This window comes from Aplysia californica, unplaced genomic scaffold, assembly GCF_000002075.1.
Source record: "Aplysia californica isolate F4 #8 unplaced genomic scaffold, AplCal3.0 scaffold00052, whole genome shotgun sequence".
NCBI lineage: Eukaryota > Metazoa > Mollusca > Gastropoda > Aplysiida > Aplysiidae > Aplysia > Aplysia californica.
Window position 1 is genome coordinate 1,734,881 of NW_004797322.1, and position 18,489 is coordinate 1,753,369.

The 18,489-nt window shown below is 40.9% G+C and overlaps 1 protein-coding gene across 2 annotated transcripts in view; it reads right to left on the bottom strand.

Annotated features, from left to right (window-relative positions):
• Positions 1–18,489, bottom strand: part of LOC101847707 (dnaJ homolog subfamily C member 13) — a 336,952-nt gene that overhangs the window by 31,083 nt on the left and 287,380 nt on the right. For both annotated transcript variants that reach the window (XM_005092779.3, XM_005092778.3), the window contains 2 exons: positions 8,409–8,490; positions 4,094–4,310 (listed from right to left, as the gene is read on the bottom strand). In XM_005092779.3, the coding sequence (XP_005092836.1) occupies positions 4,094–4,310; positions 8,409–8,490 (299 nt within the window). The remainder of the gene's footprint in view (positions 1–4,093; positions 4,311–8,408; positions 8,491–18,489) is intronic.

The following is an 18,489-nucleotide window of genomic DNA, read 5'->3' on the forward strand; positions in this document are numbered from 1 at the left end:
TTGAAGTGTTGTGTTTAGTTGTATTTGTCTGTGCAGTGTTTGGTTATTTATTAAAATGGAGTTGCCCCCAGAGGCGATTTGGTTGTCGGTGTATATTTGGTTGTAAGTTTGATAGTTTTTTAATGTGAATGTGGGTGTTGGTAATTTAGTTTCTTGTAGACAGATTACATTTGGGGTGTGTGAGGTCAAAAGATAAGAGAGTTCTGCCTGGTTTGCACGCAAACCGCGAATGTTCCACTGAAGAACTGCCATTTTAATTTATTTTGAAGGCACGGGTTCGATACATTTTTTTTTGGTCTGTGTTATGTTTTGCTGCGGTCACGGTGGACCGCAGCCTTTTTTGAGGGAAAGAGTGGAGGGGGAGGAGGACCGGAGTCCTGGATGCGGGTAGAGGAGGGGGAGCAGGTGCGGGGAGTGGGTGGAGGGGCTTTATTGGATGAAGGATGATGGGATGGAGGTTGAAGCAATGAGGGTGTAGGATGTGGTGATTTGTGTGAGGATGATGATGGGGAGGATGTTGTGGGTGAAGATGATGGTGGTGATGATGAGAATGATGAGGGTGAGGATGATGAAGGGGATGAGGATGAAGAAGATGGCTGAGAGGGTGGTGATGAAGAGGGGGTGTGGGGAGATGGCGTATGGAGAGAGGGAGAGATAGGAGTGGAGGAAGTGGACTCCATGTCCTCCTCCGTCTCCAGACTGGAGTGTTGTTTTTTGCAGGTGTTCTGCTTTCTATTTGTCTGAAGGACCTTTCGGGTTGGGTTTACTGACCCTGGGACAGTCTTCAGGACTTCTGAATATGTTTTTGTTGTATTCTTCGGCGTCGATCCTTTTGGGTATAGCGTTGCTCTTGCTTGAGCGAACGTTCCGCCGTACTGGGCCCTATGTGTGAGGATGGCTTTCTCCTGACACCACTTCGGACACTCCGTCGAAGATGCAGAGTGACCCCCCTGTCGACAATTTGGACACCAGGGATCTGCAGAGCAGGTCTCCCCAGAGTGTCCCTCCTTGCCGCAGCGAGGACACGCTGCGCCACGACGACAGCGTAGCTGTGTGTGTCCGAAGCGCTGACAGTTGAAACAGCGCATCGGTTTCGGTATATATGGTCTAACTTCGAGTTCTAAGTATGCGATGTCTAATTTTGTTGGTGGTGTGGGTGTGTTGAAGGTAAGGATCCACGTGTTGGTACAGATTTCCTTGCCATCCCGCCGTATTTTGATATGACGAGCATGGACAATTCCATCGACCTCCTGAACCATTTCTTCTTCGGTACAGCCGTAGAGCTCTTGGCTTTTGATGACACCCTTGGATGTGTTCAGACTCCTGTGAGGCTGAACACATACAGGGATGCCACCAAACGAGGTGCAGGCCAACAGTTTGCCTGATTCAATGCTGGAACTGACTTGTATCAGGAGGTCCGTGGATCCTAGATTTTTTATGTATTTTGGCTTGTGAATACCGAAATGTTTGAGTGATTTGTGAATTTTGAAGACGCTTAATGTAGTGAGATTTGTGTCTTGTTTTTCATCTTTTGGGGAGATCACCAAAAATGGTGACCACCCCAACGATGTTCTCTTGGGTATGTCCCAGATGCTGACATTGTCAGCATCTTCGCCCGAAAGGCCCTTCTTTCTTTTGCCCAGGCCAGGAGTTGCACCTGCTTCTCCTGTCTGGGACTTGTTGGGAATTGGGGTGGGAGAAATGTTTTTGGTTGAATCCATGTGTATTTTGTCTTTTATTTCATCTCCAGGGCTCCCCACCCGCCACCGAGTCCAACAAGGGGACACCGCTCGGAAGTCCATAGCTGGTGTCAGGGCTACCCTGGAGGTATACTCCCAATCAGACGGCAAGAAATCTTGCCTTCTAACCAAGATTGGCCAAAACCGGTTCTATGAACCGGTCGCAACCGATTGAGTGCAGTAGGCCACTGCACCCGCCTGTCTAGACCGAATCCAGGGCCAAAGTGGCGTGTTGGTGAGGAAAGCCACACCTCAGCCACCAGGGTCCCCTTCTCCGGTCGTACGGGTCGCACCCCACGGTCAACGGGGTGCCTCGCGTTGCGGGGGTTTGGTGTCTATTCTTTGCTGGACCGGACCTTTGGTCGACAGAACGGAAAGAAAGATAGATGGATAGAAGACATAGCAAGAGCGGACAAAAGATGCCACTCCTACGTCAGAGAGCTAGTGACGTACGAGTGGCATCCCACCAGCGGGGGGGTTACACCCCCTGTTGATGGGACAGCCAACTATTTTTATTTTATTCCCCGGTCAGCTCGGGGAAGGACGAAAGAAGAAGGAAGAAAGACGATAGAAGACAGACAATACACCAAAGCAAGTGTCGCCCATGTGCACCTGAGCGTAGATGTCCATGGGCGACAAATCGCCAGTGAAGGGGTTGCACCTCCTGCTGGCGGAGCAGTGGGTCTATTTATATCCCCCCGACCCACTGGGGGTAAACATAGGAATGGACGTGAGCATAGATATGTTTGCGTTTTTCTTTTCACATGATGGTGCCTCTGGGGTATGGTTCAACAAGGTGTAGTTTTTTACTTTATTTTTAAAGTCAGTCTGTGGGAGTGTTCGTCGTTGATCCGAACAGAAGGGACAAGGAGTCCTTCGACAGGAAATCTACCTGCTCGTTTCCTCCCTAGGTAGCCATGAGAACACGATACTTTTCCCAGTTTCAGTCAAGGCGTGAATCCTCTGTTGTAACCTATTTTTGGGTGTAGGAGTGTGTAGTTTGTAAGTGAGGTGATGCAAGACAGAGAGTCAGAAAGGACAAGGAAAGATTTGTTAGGAGAATTTTGTATGGAGTCCAGTGCCATGTCAATGGCAGTGGCCTCCACAGAAAAAATGGAGGCTTCGGGATGGAGTCTCCTCTGGTGTGAACTAATTGAAGATAGGGCAGCGGCGCCCACAGCAGAGTCCGATTTGGAGCCATCTGTGAAGATTAGCTCCGCACCGGGGTATTTTTCTATCTATAAGTTATTTGTATTCTGTTTTGGCGTTTGTGCTTGCTTTTGTTGTGGGTGGTCAGCTGTAAGTCTACTTTTGTCTAGGTGAGGTGCCACTGAGGGAGGACGGGGAAATGAAATTGCTGGATGTCTTGTTTGGAAAAGGACTCTGAGGCCGAAGGGTTTGATGAATTTTCCATTGTTTTTTAATTTGTTTAGGGTGTCTGGGTTTGTTTTGAAAATGCAGTTGTGTGCTGGGTTCTCCGGTGTTGAGCTCTGTTTAACTGCGTATTGTAGTGAGAGTAGTGTGTGTCTGAGTGCGAGAGATGGGATGTTTGCCTCGGCCTGGACGTTCTCCACCGGAGATATGCGGAAAGCCCCAAGAGCGAGGCGGAGTCCTAGGTTTTGCACTGGGTCTAGCATTTTTAGGATGTGTGATTTTCCTGATCCATAGACTTGACAGCTGTAGTCAAGTCTGGATCGAACAATGGGAGAAGGTGTTTTGAATCCCCGCCCCACTCCGGATGCGAAAGAATTTTCAAAGCGTTTAACGCTTTCTGGCACCTCACCTTAAGGTCTTTGATGTGTGGTATGAATGTGAGTTTTTTGTCGAATATAACGCCGAGGAAATGAGACTGGTCCTGGACAAGAATCCTTTCTCTGTATAGTGTCAAATTCCGGCTGCATACACGTCTGCCTGATCTGCAGAAGTGCATTGCAACCGTCTTTGATGTGGAAAACTTGAAACCATTATTATTTGCCCACTTTTCAAAAGTGTGCAGCTGCGTGCTTTCTATAGATCTTAGTTGAAGGTTTTTCGAAGGGCAGCATATCAAGAAGTCGTCAACGTATAATGAGCTGTCCATGCTATTTATGAGGGTCTTAATGATGGAATCTATTTTGATTTCAAATGGGAGAGGAGAGAGAATGCTTCCCAGGGAGACACCTTATATGTTAAGTTAAGTTGCTATCCCTATTGCACCAGGAAATACCAAAACAGACCATTTTATCCCTAGAAGGTTTGACCTTCCCCCCTCAAAAAAAAAATCCCCAAAACAAAACAAAACAACAATACAAAACAGAACAAAGCAAAAAACAACAACAAAAAAACAACTTAAGATAAAGAGAGAGACAACTTGCATCTGGTGTAGACGATCCTGTGATCTGAGTCCATTTCTCCAATAACTCAGTGAGGAACTCTTTTGGCCGACGTAGCACCCATGCCGGGTTTGAAATGAAGAGGCGCAGGAATACACCGCCCACAACTACCTCACCCTGGACGTCTGAGTAGACGATCTCAAAGTCTTCTTTCATGCTCCACTTGACGTTTGCATCCTCTCTCTGTGCCTGGAAGTGCCTGCCCATCAAGAACATTGAAGTTATCAATTTGTTACATCTGCCAGAAGAAATCTGATAACCACTACCAATGATAAAGAGTGGTTGAGGGTGCTGCTGGCAGGTCTTACTTCTTTACTGTTTGTCTGTCTGTCTGTCTTTTTCCCAGCAATAAATGGTTGTCACATGAATAATTCACTCCAGGACTCTTTTCTAGACTTTGTCAATTTGCAGAAGAGAACAATTTGAGGTTCACACACAGGGTAGGTGATTTTATATATTTTTTAAAACAAAAAATTGAAAAAATCAATCTTTTTGATATAAATCAGATTAAAAATTCTTTTTTATCAGATTTTTTTAAAAATAAAAAAATGTCGACACAGTTTGGAATTTTTAGTGGCTAAAAGTATGTTCTTATAGTGCAAAATGCACTGTCTTTATTTATTTTAACTAATGATTAATTTAAGCAACTGTAAAAAAAAGCCTTAATCTGCTATATCAGTGAATTATTCATGGCTACAGACAAAAAATGAAGAAAATGTCAGTCTAAAAGAAAGGGTGTAATTATGCACAGATAAACTTGCATTTTATTATAGTGTGTGTGTGTGTGCGCGCACTTGTGTTTGTCTAATAAAGAAAAAAAAAAAATGCAAATTTCAATTACGAAAAAAAGTACAATGAATACAGTATTATTGTATTTCTTTTCAAAACCTTCAACCCAAAACAGTTCAATGGGTAATTTCAACATGGTCTAAATTGTAGGTTATTGTAATACTGTTAATATTGTATGAAGGTGATTTACTTTCAAAATTCCTTCAGTTGCCATTTTGTTCCTTGCAATTTATAATATCTGAATTATTATTTTTGTTACATTGTTTGTGATTTATTTGTTAACGTTTTTATTCTCATCAGTCACAATTGATTAGATCTGACATTCAATAAATGATTATTAAGTTTACAGTTAATAAATCTAAACATTTCCTTTATGTGTGTGTGTGTGTGTGTGTGTGTGTGTGTGCGTTTGTGTGTGTGCGCGTTTGTGTGTGTGTGCGTGTGTGTGTGCTTGTGTGTGTCTTTAAAAAAAAAGGAAATGCTAATTTCAATTATGAAAAAAAATTAAGTTGAATACTGTAGGCTACTATTTTACAGTGACAGGGTAGAAAAACGACTTTTAAGCTGGATTATATTAGTCTACTAAACCGTATACTTGTTTTATAAAACCAAGGAAAGGCATTCTGAATGCTTAAATATGTAAAAACCGAATAAAAATATTTAAAAAAAAAATTGATTTAAATCACTGATTTTTATTTTAAAAATCAAGTCGATTTGAATTGTTAAAAATCAATTGATTTAAATCGACCTGATTTAAATCAACCCAACCATGTTCACAGTGCAGTAGACAATACAGTACAAATAAGAAGCTCTTAGAAGTCTTTCATGGAAACAAAAAGAAACCTTAAAGTTGACCTGTAATTCAAAGTAATGAGTAGACAACAGAATAGGACTCATTGGTAAGTTAATGTAATTAGTAGAAAAATGAACACTGACTATTAAAGTCAAGAACATAAGCAGTCTTGAAGACACATTATAAGATAGTTACAATAAAGTCAATGAAAAAAGGAAGCCAAATTAAATATTCAGCAAAGGAAGAAAGTAGAACAATGACGATACATATATCGCTCAAAGAGATTGAGAAAAACCCGATGAAAACCAAACACCGACAGTCAATTTCATAACTAGAAAATCCAGAATACATCAGAAACAAATAGCAATTCAAGGCCTAACAGTCACAATCACAGACCAAATTCTTCATCTAAATGATAGGAAATAGGATAGAAATAAGTATAATTTACTAAGCAACACAAATGTTGCATCTACTACCACTGGAAGCAATGGGAAACTAAAAAAAGAACAATTTGAAGAAAAAGTTAATTTTTCACCATAAGATCATAACAGCCATCAACATTAAATACGGCAGTTGAAAACTAACAAATATTCTTATGTCGAACACATAATATTCACTTCTTAGTACACAAGAACCACCAGGATAAATGATATGTATTAAAGAGTAAAAAAGTATTTAAAAAATGGCAGTAGTCAGTCATTAGCAATGAGAGCACAGATTATGGAAAAAATCAAGGTGCAAATTCTTGTAGAAATGATGGTACAGGAGTATGAAATAAACCTAAGGCAATTGGATTAGTGGATTAAAAATCACAATATATGTCTCTTTTCATCTATGCAGACGGTCAATTTAGCTTAAGATGGTCTCAAGGCTGTCTTTATGCAGCTTATTTCATTGCTAATTCTTCCTATGTTTGAAGCGCAGATTCTGTCGCAGTGCTAGCATGTCAGTGTCGTAGATCGAAGCTCTGTATTTCCGCTGTTTTCCTTTCGACGTCGGTGCTTCTCAGCTTGGTTGTTTCTAAGGCTGCTCTCTAGCATTATAGTTCTTTCCTTTATCATTTTCTTCCATGTTTTCCTGTCCTCTGCTATGTCTTCCCAAATGCTAAAATCTACTCCAAGCTTAGATAAGCTGTTTTCGCAGGTGTCTTTGTACCTCAGTTTTGGTCTTCCTCTTGGTCTTTTTCCCTGGGCAAGTTCTCCAAAGAAAAGTTGCTTCAAAATCCAGTTGTCGTCTATTCTCTTGATATGGCACTGCCATCTCAATCTTTTTAAACACTGGATAGTTGAATAGTTGTCATGCTCTGGAGGTCTGCACGTGCCAACACTTCAACATTTGTAACCTTGTCGCGCCCCGAAATGCCTAAGATCTTGCGGCAGCATCTGAGATGGAAAATGTTGAGGCGCTTTTCTTGTCCGCTGTACAAGGTCCATGTTTCAGATCCATAAAGGAGTGCGGTGAGGACACATGCTTCGTAAATCTTGACCTCTGTTTCGATGGTTAATCTTTTGTTTTCCCATGCTCGTTTTGTCAGCCTTCCAAAAGTTGTTGCTGCTTTCCTTATCCTGGTGCTGATCTCATAATCAAATGATGTAGTAGAGCTGATGGTAGACCCCAGGTAACAGAACTTGTCCACTGTCTCAGGTTCCTTGTCGTTCAGCCATATATGGCTCTGCTCTGCACCTTCTTGGGTAAGGATGACTGTTTTCTTAACACTGAAGACCAAGCTAAAGACCTTGCATGCTGTTGATAGGCGGTCCATCATTGTTTGTAGGGTTGATTCACTGTGAGCAACAAGAGCATCATCATCGAGGTTTCGTACTGTTGTTTTGTTGATCTTGGTCTTGGCCTTGAGTCGAGCAAGTTTGAAGAGCAACCCATCAGTTCTCCAATGGAGGAAGACATCCCCTGGTGACTCTTTAAATGCATGTTGCAGTAAGACAGCAAAATAAGTGCTAAAAAGGGTTGGTGCTAAGACACAACCTTGCTTTACTCCGCTATTGATGTTGAAACTGTTTGATGTTGAACCGTCAAACTGAATGGTGGTCTTCATATCTTTGTGGAACGAGATGATGAGCTGTAGCAGTATTCGGGGACAGCCAATTTTTCAAAGAACCTGATCTACTGACTGTATCAAAAGCCTTTGTCGGATCGACAAACGCAGTATGTAATGGCAGTTGTTGCTCCCTGTATTTTTCTTGTAGCTGATGAATAGAAAAGATCATGTCCATTGTTGAGCTGTTTGATCTGAAATCGCATTGGCTCTCTGGTAGGACTCTTTCTGCTCGTTTCTGAAGTCGCTTCAGGATGATCCTAGCGAAAGTTTTTCCAGTGATGTTTAGCAGTGAGACACCTCTGTAGTTGTTGCAATCTCCTTTGCCGCCTTTGTTCTTGTAGAGTGTGGTGATTTTGACATCTCTCATGTCATGTGGAATTTCTGCTTTCAGCCAACAAGTTGTTAGTAGCTTGTAGAGATATGGGAGGGGGGTCTCTTTGTTCTCTTTCAGCACTTCAGCAGGTATGTTGTCATTTCCTGCTGTTTTTCTGCAAGCGAGTTCATCGATTGCTGAGAAGAGTTCTTCTTCTGTTGGTGTTGTATCAAGTTCTGACATTTCGGAGAGCTGAGGAATGGCCTTATGTAGCTGTCTATCAACATGTCGTCCTCTGAAAAAAAGTTTGATTAAAAGAAAAAAACCCTACAAAATCAAGTCTTACTTGGCTCTCAGCTTCTTGACAGATCCACAGACTTTCTCTCTGGCATCATCATTCCAGATCAGCTCTGGGTTCTCATGAGTCCCTGATCAGAGGCAATGAAAAATTCACATGCTGAGCAAGCTAAATCTAGCTGTCCGTCTCATTATATTTTCTCTTCTATTAAAATAAAATAAAGAACCATTGGCGCTCATATAACCTTATGCAGTTGCGAGCGCCGTAAAACCCTCTACTATAATAAAAAAAAAAAAATTTAAAAAAAGAACTTGACCGTTTAGGCGTGTGGGTCTATTTCACAAATAATCATTAAGAAGTTCACATCTAAAATGAAAATATTGGGTAAGCATATATAAAGTAAAATATCATTAGTATATTCATCATGTCAGTGCACAGTTAGTTAAAAAGTCTCAAGTCATAAGATGGCTTCTCTTGAATATTGCAAATGCAACAGAAGCACTCCAAGCTTGTATGCATCCATAGTAATAATATAGTGGCGTCAAAAAGAAACTTGAAAATGTAATCACCCAATCATCGTGTTATAGACTTGTTCTACCTGCTTATGCAGCATACCAATTTAAAGCTAAATAAATTTTGCATTATCTTACACATTAACATTTCATCTATGTTAAGAGACGCCCGAGATATTGTCACTCAAAATTGACCTGAAAAAATCTGGCTTGGAAACACTGTGAAATCAGAGAAACTTAGTGTGTCCATGCACATATATAGAAGTGTATCAACATCGGAGTAATGGACATCTATTGAATATCAAATGAAAATAGAATAATATTGTCTCTGATATGAACAGCATTTTCTAATGGAGAAAAGAGCAGTTACAAATACCTTGCAAAACCTGGGCTAAAATGCTATTAATTTCGTTTTTGTTTAGGAGCTAATGGTTTCCTGTCGGCTAAACCTAACCCTATCCCCTAAACCTAAGTTTAAGACGAAATGAATGGCTGAACCTTACCTAACCCCTAGCGCTACGACTGAAATGAAGGGCCAATCCTCATCCCATGACTTGTTTACTCTGTGAGTGTGAACATTATGGAATTATTTTTTATGGCTATTCTTGATTTAACTTAATGCCAAACACATATATTGGGGGTTGGGGTTGGGGGGGGGGGGGAGGTGTTGGAATTGGGATTTGGGAGGAAAGAGAGGGTGGGGTGGTCAGGAGGTTCCCATGACACCAAGGTCTTTTCATACTTCTTTTTAAAAGTTCTATAGGCCCTATACGCTTTTGATTCAGTCAAAGAGAAATAAACCACCCCGAAGATAAAATGCTGATGAAGAAAGAAAGTTGTTTTGTTGTTATTTTTTGTTATAAAGCTTATCTATCTCTATCTATTTAACTCTTTATCTCTCCGCGGGGGGGGGGGGGGGGGGTAAACCCACTACGCCGGGGCCCTTTTTGTTCTACATCTAAAAATGACAAAATGTCACTAAATGGGTAATTAAATTGAAACTAACAAACATATTTTGATAGTTCTTCATCTAATGAATGAACTTTCGGTATAAGAAACCTGTTTTGGGCAATTGCCGAAAAGTAATTTTATGTCAAAGTCGTCGTAAAGGAATGAGCACGAGCCGCTGTCAGTGGCTCACCGGCACTGTGGTTCCGACTGCGAGCCCGTTGGGAGCGGCTTGCCAGAGGTTAAGTATAAAGAGTTAATAATACTGATACATTTATATGCAGATAAAGTTGTAGAAAGTATGCTGTATTATTGCTATCTAGTAATCTAGATATAATACGCCACGGTGCCCACGTAAAAAAAAAAAAAAGAAATCAAAAAGGGCCAAGCCTCGCCTATTGCATATGAGAGAGAGAAAATATGCCTAGCCCATTGCTTTTTTTGGTTGTTTTTTTTTGGTAAGTGTTTTACGGCGCTCTCAGCTGCATATATATAAGGTCATGTGGGCGTGTGGGCTACATTAAACATTTTTAGTCGGTAAGAAATTCAGAATTTTGCGCGGGTGGCGGCCAAAGCCTACTTTTACAGTGGTCTCCGCCTAAAACGCACGGTGCTCGGGAGGGCTCCTTAGCGTGTGTTTATACGGAGCGTGCGTTTACATGAACCTTTGCAAAGGAAGGAAGGGACGCAGTCATTTCATTGCTTTGATATTCTAGTGACCTCCCTCGACTGTTTTGAGAAGGATTTCCAGACTGCGGTTTGGAATACAAAGGCGTTGAAGGGGGGGGGGGGGGGGGTGAAAGACAGATTCAATGTAATGAATATATGCACTATTATAAAACGTCGTGAACAGATAGCCTATGAGGAAACTGTTGGAGATAGTCATAGAGACGATGGCTCAGTCACGTGGCTTTCCAAGCGACCACTCCGACCTTAAATTCATGGATAACATCAGAATCATAGATCTCTACATTCAGAGAAACATTTCTCTTGTGATTCATTGAACAAGTATGTTAAAAGAATATAAGTTCTTCGAGCACAGCTGATTAGGCTTACTTGGCTAATGTCAAATCCTATAGAGGCTAGTCTAGTTTTAACGGCATTCACGATCACGCGTGTTGCGCATCAGGCCTAGGCCTAACTAAACATTATATGCGGTCACCCAAACACCAGCCAGAAACCTCTCAAAGACGCATTTCTAGTGCCTAATCAAAAAACAGTTCAGTCCCCCCCCCCCCCCCCCCCCCACACCCCCAAACATTTCACAGACCAGCCATAGACCGAGACCTGTGTGTCTGTGGAAAGTTGGGTGTGAAAACGCTGTCCATCGCTCTCTTTGTTCAGCGTGAGGGGCAGTTTCACCAAATATCCGGTTTTGTCGGCTTGTCTTATGCAAGCTGTGCAGGTTGTAGTGAAAATATCCCTTTGTCAAGCTTAACTCTTTTCCTACCAGGCCAAAATCCACCACTGGCCAAGGGCTTTTCTCTGACCTATTTTTATGCCCCTACCCCACCAAAAGAAAATGTCAAAACATCCAACTAAACACTGACAAACCATGGCCCATCAAACTGAAGGTTAAAAAATAATTTATCAGATGGCGATACAATATTGAAGATTTATTCCAATTATATTACTTTGGGGTTCTAAAAGTGATTATGCAATATCGAAGGAGTCATATGAAAACAATTTTCCAGCTTTGAAAGGTCATATCTGAAAAATAACAACAGCATCATTCAAACTTCCCAGGTAGGTTGCCTCAAGTAATGCGAAGAAATGCTGAAAGTTATGTATGTGTACCTAATATAATAGAAGTGAAAATATGAGACATATACTGAAGTCAGGGGAGCGCTTTTCTTCTTATATTTACGTATCGAAGGGGACAACCCCCCACTGAAATGACTAAAATTCATCTCTCAGTGCTATATTTTCTTTCGTATCTGCTAACAGTACAGGAAGTCTATCCTATGGATTGGAATAGATAGCAAGCCACTCGAGCCCAAGGAGATTAAAAGTACGGAGTGTCTACGTACACGGAACCGGGCACGTAGCCTCAGTGTCTACGTACACGGTACCCGGGCACGAAGCCTCAGTTTCTACGTACACGGTAACGGGCACGTAGCCTCAGCGTCTATGTACATGGCAACTGGGCACTTAGCCTCAGTGTCTACATACACGGTAACCGGCAACCGGGCGTGTCGTCTCAATGTCACATACACGGTAACCGGGCGCGTAGCCTCAATATCTACGTACACGGTAACCGGCAACCGGGCGCCTCTCATTATCTATGAACACGGAACCGGGTATTTTGTTTCGGGGGGGGGGCTCGAGCTAGGTGCACGGTAACTGCCCGCTCCCTTCATGACCGTGACCTTTTTCCTTTTTCCTTTCGCTTTTTGTATGTTGTAAGCGGAATGTAATCCCAAAAATGATCCCAATCTACCCCCTGCCATCTTCCCTAAGGGAGAGTAAAACGCAGTGACCCTGAATATCTGCGAATCCGGAACAGAAAGCTAAAATATAGATGTTTACTAAACATGTAATACTATCACGAGAGAGAGAACGAGACTCAGAAAACAGAGAGAGACGAAGAGAGAGAGGGGGGGATAGAAAAAGAGAGAGAAGCCAAGTAGGAAGTGCCTATTTGCAACGCCGCGTTGTGATTAGCGCCAGTGCTAAATAAAACGCCGCGTTGCTATTAGCGCTAGTGCTAAATAAAACGCCGTGTCGCCGTGTGTAAAATATCAAGCTTAATCTGCACATCGTTATCGGAAGTTCTGATGGCCGAAGTGACAGCGTATCTGCGCTTACTTGAAGTCAAACCATTATTTTTTTAGTGTGGGTTCGATCCCCGTCCTGGACGTTTGTTTGTTTTTTTGTTGTTGTTGTTGTCCTCTTCTCGACTGACCAACAAATTGTTCCCATATTCATATCTTGTTGCTTTGTAGTTTTTTTTATGTAGTGATGAAGCATGCACATTCTGGTTTTGTCCCCAAGAGGAGCTCTGTACAAAGTAGGCCTTAGTATAGCCTATACTTTTCCTTTACCAATTTGGGCCTGGTTAAAGTTCAGTAGTGGCTATCCTTGGTCTGTGAGTCTAATTTTAATTTTTTTTAAATTTTAAGCTCAGGAGAAGGAAAAAAACAAACCCTTTCGGGACCGGGATTCGATGCCACGCTTGGAAGTACTGAACATTAGACTTAGAGAACGTAGACAGTAGACAGCTTGTATACGTTCTCTAGGCCTAACTCAAAGTTCGAGTTGCACCGTCTTTCGACTTAAACTTGCTCAAACTCTAACTCAGATGATAATGATTATGAGAGATGAACAAGACGTCTACTAGTTTTGGGCAAACAATGTCAGAAACAATTGTTAGATCTAATCTAGATCTAGATTTTTCTAGATCTAGATCTACCCAATATTGACCGGAATAAGACAACGTCATAAAAAAGGAGTCAAATCCTAGGAGGTTTATCAAAAAACTGAGAAAGCTTCCACAATTCAGGCAGAACTACAATATTATCATGTAGAAACGATGGCTACTACATCTAGATCTAATTCTAGTACTGGCGTTTCAAATAGCACGGGAGCTATTCAGAACGCAGCATTGCAAATAGCACCGGAGCTATTCAGAACGCAGCATTGCAAATAGCACGGGAGCTATTCAGAATGCGGCGTTGCAAATAGCACGGGAGCTATTCAGAACGCGGCGTTGCAAATAGCGTTTGCACTTGATGAGGTCATACCTCTCTTAAAACAAACAACAATGAAACAAACGTACTATCACCCATCCAATGAAACGCGGACCTTTTGGTTAAAAAACACGGCTTACTAGGTATGAGTATGACGGATCCTAGTTCCGTACAGGGCTTGCACCAATGCACGCTTTTCCGTAGCAGGAAGCTCTAGAATCTAGTAATAATTAAAATTCTAAATACTAAAATTTGCTTCCAAGTTCAGTTTTTGTCATCCGGTGTTGCCTTCAACCCCACCCCTCCTTCCGATTGTACCTTTTTAAAAAATCAATAATCCCCCCATTCCAGAGCCCTATCTGTCCCCGTAGAATTATGCGAATTTAGATGGCCAAATTATGCACACAAAAAAGCCAAATTATGCAAAAATTATGCAAGTTACTGTAACACCTTTCGCGACATGTTTTGCACTTTTTCAACACAAATTTTCATGACTTTTATGTTTTAAGTACAGAAAAATTTAAAACAGAACATATCAGTATCAGTAATTTGTAGTGTATTTGGAAAGAAAACAATACACATCTGTAAAAAAAAAAAAACAACTAAAAAATATCGAAGTGACTGAGAGTCTAGCCGTACTTAAGTACGGCTAGACTGCCAGTCTAGCCGTACTTAGATCTAGGTTTGGTCCAATCGACTCAAGCCTGTTAAGTACACAGGTCTCATTAGATCTAGATCTAGTAATTATTCAGGTTCAAATACATGCAAGTCAGTAAGGCACCTTTTGGTTTTGTCTGAAATACAAATACTTTAGGCATTGCAAACTAAAAATTTCATTTACAATTCAGCCATCAATATTAAGTACGGTTAGCCTGACAGTCTAGCCGTCCTTAAGTACGGCTAGCCTGGCTGTCTACCCGTACTTAAGTACTAGACTGCCAGTCTAGCCTTACTTATCTTAGGCCCTATCAACATTAGAAAACAGGAGTTTTAAAATACATGCACTGTCATTAAGGCACCTGGTTTCGTCTCAAATACAAATACTTTAGGTACTGCACACTAAAAATGTATATTTACAATTCAGTAGGCCTATTTTTTGTTAAATGGTCAGTCTAGCCATCATATTAAGAATAAGTACGGCTAGACTCTTCCATTCAGGAAACATATGCCAGTTCCACTCTTGTTTACTTTGTTTTGCATTATTGGCTTTTATGTGTAAACCAATATTTTGAGGCCTTTTCTGCATTTTTGTGTTTTTGGCAGCATGTACAATAGGCCTATGTATTTTATGTGCAACCGACACATTCTCTAATCTCTACTCTTGTATTTGTAAGACTCGCACGTGCTTTAAACAAAGCATGTTATTGTACACACTACTGATGCCAACACAGATAAATTCATTAAAGTGAGAAATAATACATTTCCTCAATATAAGCTCAATTTATTTATCTCTTTCTAGTAAATTGGAGAAAAGGCTTATATTATTCTTTTTTGCTTGCTTTGGATGGCCTTAAGTTTAATGACAATATTATTGTAGTGAGCATGTTACTGTCAGCGTCCCCTTATCGTAGATCTAGTACTAATCAAGACTATATCTAAATATTTTGCCAACAGAATTAATGTTCATAATTAGTGTTATTATCAAGTGTATTGTGATTGTGAAGATCTTTAGTAGATCTAGATATCTAGAGATGTAGATCTATCTAGTTCTAGATCCCAACCCATCATTAAAAAAACCCAACAAACCAACAATACAAATACAAAAACATTGTAACATTGCCAATTATGACATATTGTTGGCAATAAAAATGTACTAGACTATTTCACTATATTTTCTCTTCGAAGAAAGTTTTAAAATACTGATGTAAGGTGTCTTCCAAGCCCTACCACTAGCATCAGCGTGCATAGCAACGCGAAGCCTCGCTGTGCGGCGCAGCTAAAGGTGCCCTCAACCGGCCGCCATGTTTTAGTTTCAATTCCTCACAGCGAATCGGCGATCGCGAAGAGGGAGTTCCGCTTCTATAAGTGTAGAATTGTGGTGAAAAACAATAAAAGAGACTCTCTTTTCGGCTGAGTGAACTTTCTTGGACCTTCCGGTTACCGTGTACGTAGACCCTGAGGCTACACGCCTGGTTACCGTGTACGTAGACACCCCGTTAAACGTAATGGAGGATGCTCTGTGGGCAGCACCGCACGCCTGATATGAGCCCTCTCTCGCAGTGAAACTATGATCTACCTGCGCTGCACGACTGTCCGACTCACGCACTGAAATAAATCTAGATAAGAAAGAATGTTTTATTCCAAGGTCCGTGTAGTCAGTTAGTAAAACTGCCTTCCACCTGTGTTGTGTACAAGTGTAAGAACGGATGATGCTGCAGTGGGCAGAAGTTTTCACAGATGTTGTTTTCCTTTTAAAAAAATCTGAATGAAAGTGTTTTTATGCCCTCAGCGACACAATTTAGATCATTAACATTTATAAGAAGCTGGCTCCAGTGCTACCTGCCAAGGCCAACCCGTGCTGAAAGGGATACAACACCCCAGCAGAAAGACCGAGATACTTGATTTAAAAAAATATTTCTATTCTTATGTGTGTGTGAGTTCATGTGTGTGTGTGTGTGTGTGTGTGTGTGTGTGTGTGTGCATGTATGTATGTATATATATATATATATTATATATATATATATATATATATATATATATATATATATATATATATATATTGTCGATGTCCGATTCGAACCGTGTAAGTGCACAAGAGTTCATTTTGAGAAAAACCAAAAAAAAGGTTTTAAAATTCTCTTACTATCTACCAATTAATTATTGTTGCTGAAATCTTTATACTTCTATAAAGAATGATAGTGTCAACATAAATTCGAGTCGATAGTTTAAAAAACTAATTAATTAAGGCGTATGCAGCACGATTAGCGCATATAAATTTATCCGCAGTTGCACGCTTAGCGCCAGAAATGGTTAGCATCCGGCACGCTAAAGATCAAATGTAACCGGCGGTTACACGGTTAGAGGCTTGCACGTTTATCTCCCGCAACACTGTGTTGTCAACTTGGCACTTGACCGTTTTTCGTTCTCAGGTTTACTAGTGGATATAATGGTCTCTTGTTGAGTTTTGATACCATTTTAGTGTCGTAGGCCCACCGAAGAGTTATGTGCAAAATATAATTATAAAATGTTGGTGGAATTAAGTGCAGACAAACACGTGATATGATTTTAAAGAAACAAATAATAATTCATGTTTTTCCTATTAAATTCTATTGTGAAATTATTACAACCATGCTTATGAAAAATGTTTAAAATATCGGAAACATACATCTGGTGGTTTAAAGAGTGTCCCACATACATCAATGCAACTAACTTCATGAATTTAAAAGGTGAAGGAAAGCACATAAATACAACATTATTTTAACAGTAAACATGATGAAAAGGACATTGATTTAAAGTAAAGGACTGAGAGTGATTGCAAATGTATTTTAAAGAAAGAATAAGTCAATTCATAATATCGTGGAAAAACTAAAACATCAAAGGGTTTTCATGGCTAATGACATTCCTTAAAATTAAATTACAGATAGTTGCAAAATGAAATCCATAGTCAAATATAAAAATAATGCTGTACCAAGAAAACAATCAATCAGTGATAGTGGCTAAGGCAAGTAATATGTACCACAAAAAGGACTTTTTGTTGAAAAAAAATGATGTGAAAGTCCTATTGCAAAGCATTATTCGTGAGGCAAGGCATCATAAAAAGCAGGGATATCCTGAGGGAAGTTTCAGCTCTCGGAGGTCTTTGTACTTGGAGGCTGAAATCTTCCTTTTGTTTGTCAGTAGGCGTTTTGGGTCATTCTCTGTTAAGAGTGGAGTTTCCTCTCACAGTAAGCTCTTGCCTCTCTGCGTCGTGGTCAAGCGTGTCGCTGATCCGGCCATCCAGTGTGCACTGAGGACTTCGGATGTCTACAACTTGGAGTTCGCCTTTCTTCCTGAGCCAAATGCTTTTCAAGGGGCAAACATCTGTGTATTCCTTAAAGAAGGTGTGACTCGCCTCTGTCACGTACCTGACGTAGTCAGACGGACAATATATTAACATAGTTTTCAATTTTCCCTCAATGGTGTGAGGCACGCTATCTACTTCCATCTGGGTATGCCCTTTCCCTAGGAACTTGAGAGTTACTTTGATGTTGTTTCTTTGCGCAGTTTAAGTTATTGCCTTAGACAATGTGACGTCTCTACATGCATTTTGGCATGGGCAGCTGTCCGAAAAAAGTTTTGTCCTGGCTGAATTTGTGGCAGAGACATGAGGCAAATTCATTAGCTGTTAGGCCTTCTCCATCCTCATGTCACACATAACAGGTGACTTCCTTTGTAGTGGCATCGTAAATTGAGTAGTTATGTACACAAAGCATCGTCTTGTAGTAAAGTGCGGATGCCTAGGACTGATTGGAGATCCATTGTCAGCATTTTTACCGTGGCTTTACTTGCGTGTGCCCTCTTTTTGTCATCTCGTTGGTGGCCAAGTGGTTAAGCTCTCGGACTCGCAATCGTAAGGTCGTGGGTTTGAATCCCGTCAGGGGCCCGACGTTGTGTCCCTGGGAAAGGCACTTCACACGAATTTTCCTCACTTCACCCGGGTGAAAATGGGTACCCGGATATAGACAGTGAACGATCTTGTCATTTTGATAGAGTTTGATTGTGTGAAATCAACAGCTTGCACTGTATGCTTCCACGAAAGCCGAGAACGTTTCTGAGTGCTCTTAGAGGGTTTGCTTGGGTAATAATAGTTGTAAAGCGCATAGAGCATGCTCTGGAGCATGGAATACGTTATATCAATGCAATAATAATAATTATTATTATCTCCCTTAGACTTTAGTGTCTGCTCCTTTCTCTGCCGATGCATGACATACGCTTCCTCGTCCACATCACCCTCACTACAGGAGACGCACAGATCACACTGGTCTTTTCTCTGCTGAAAAA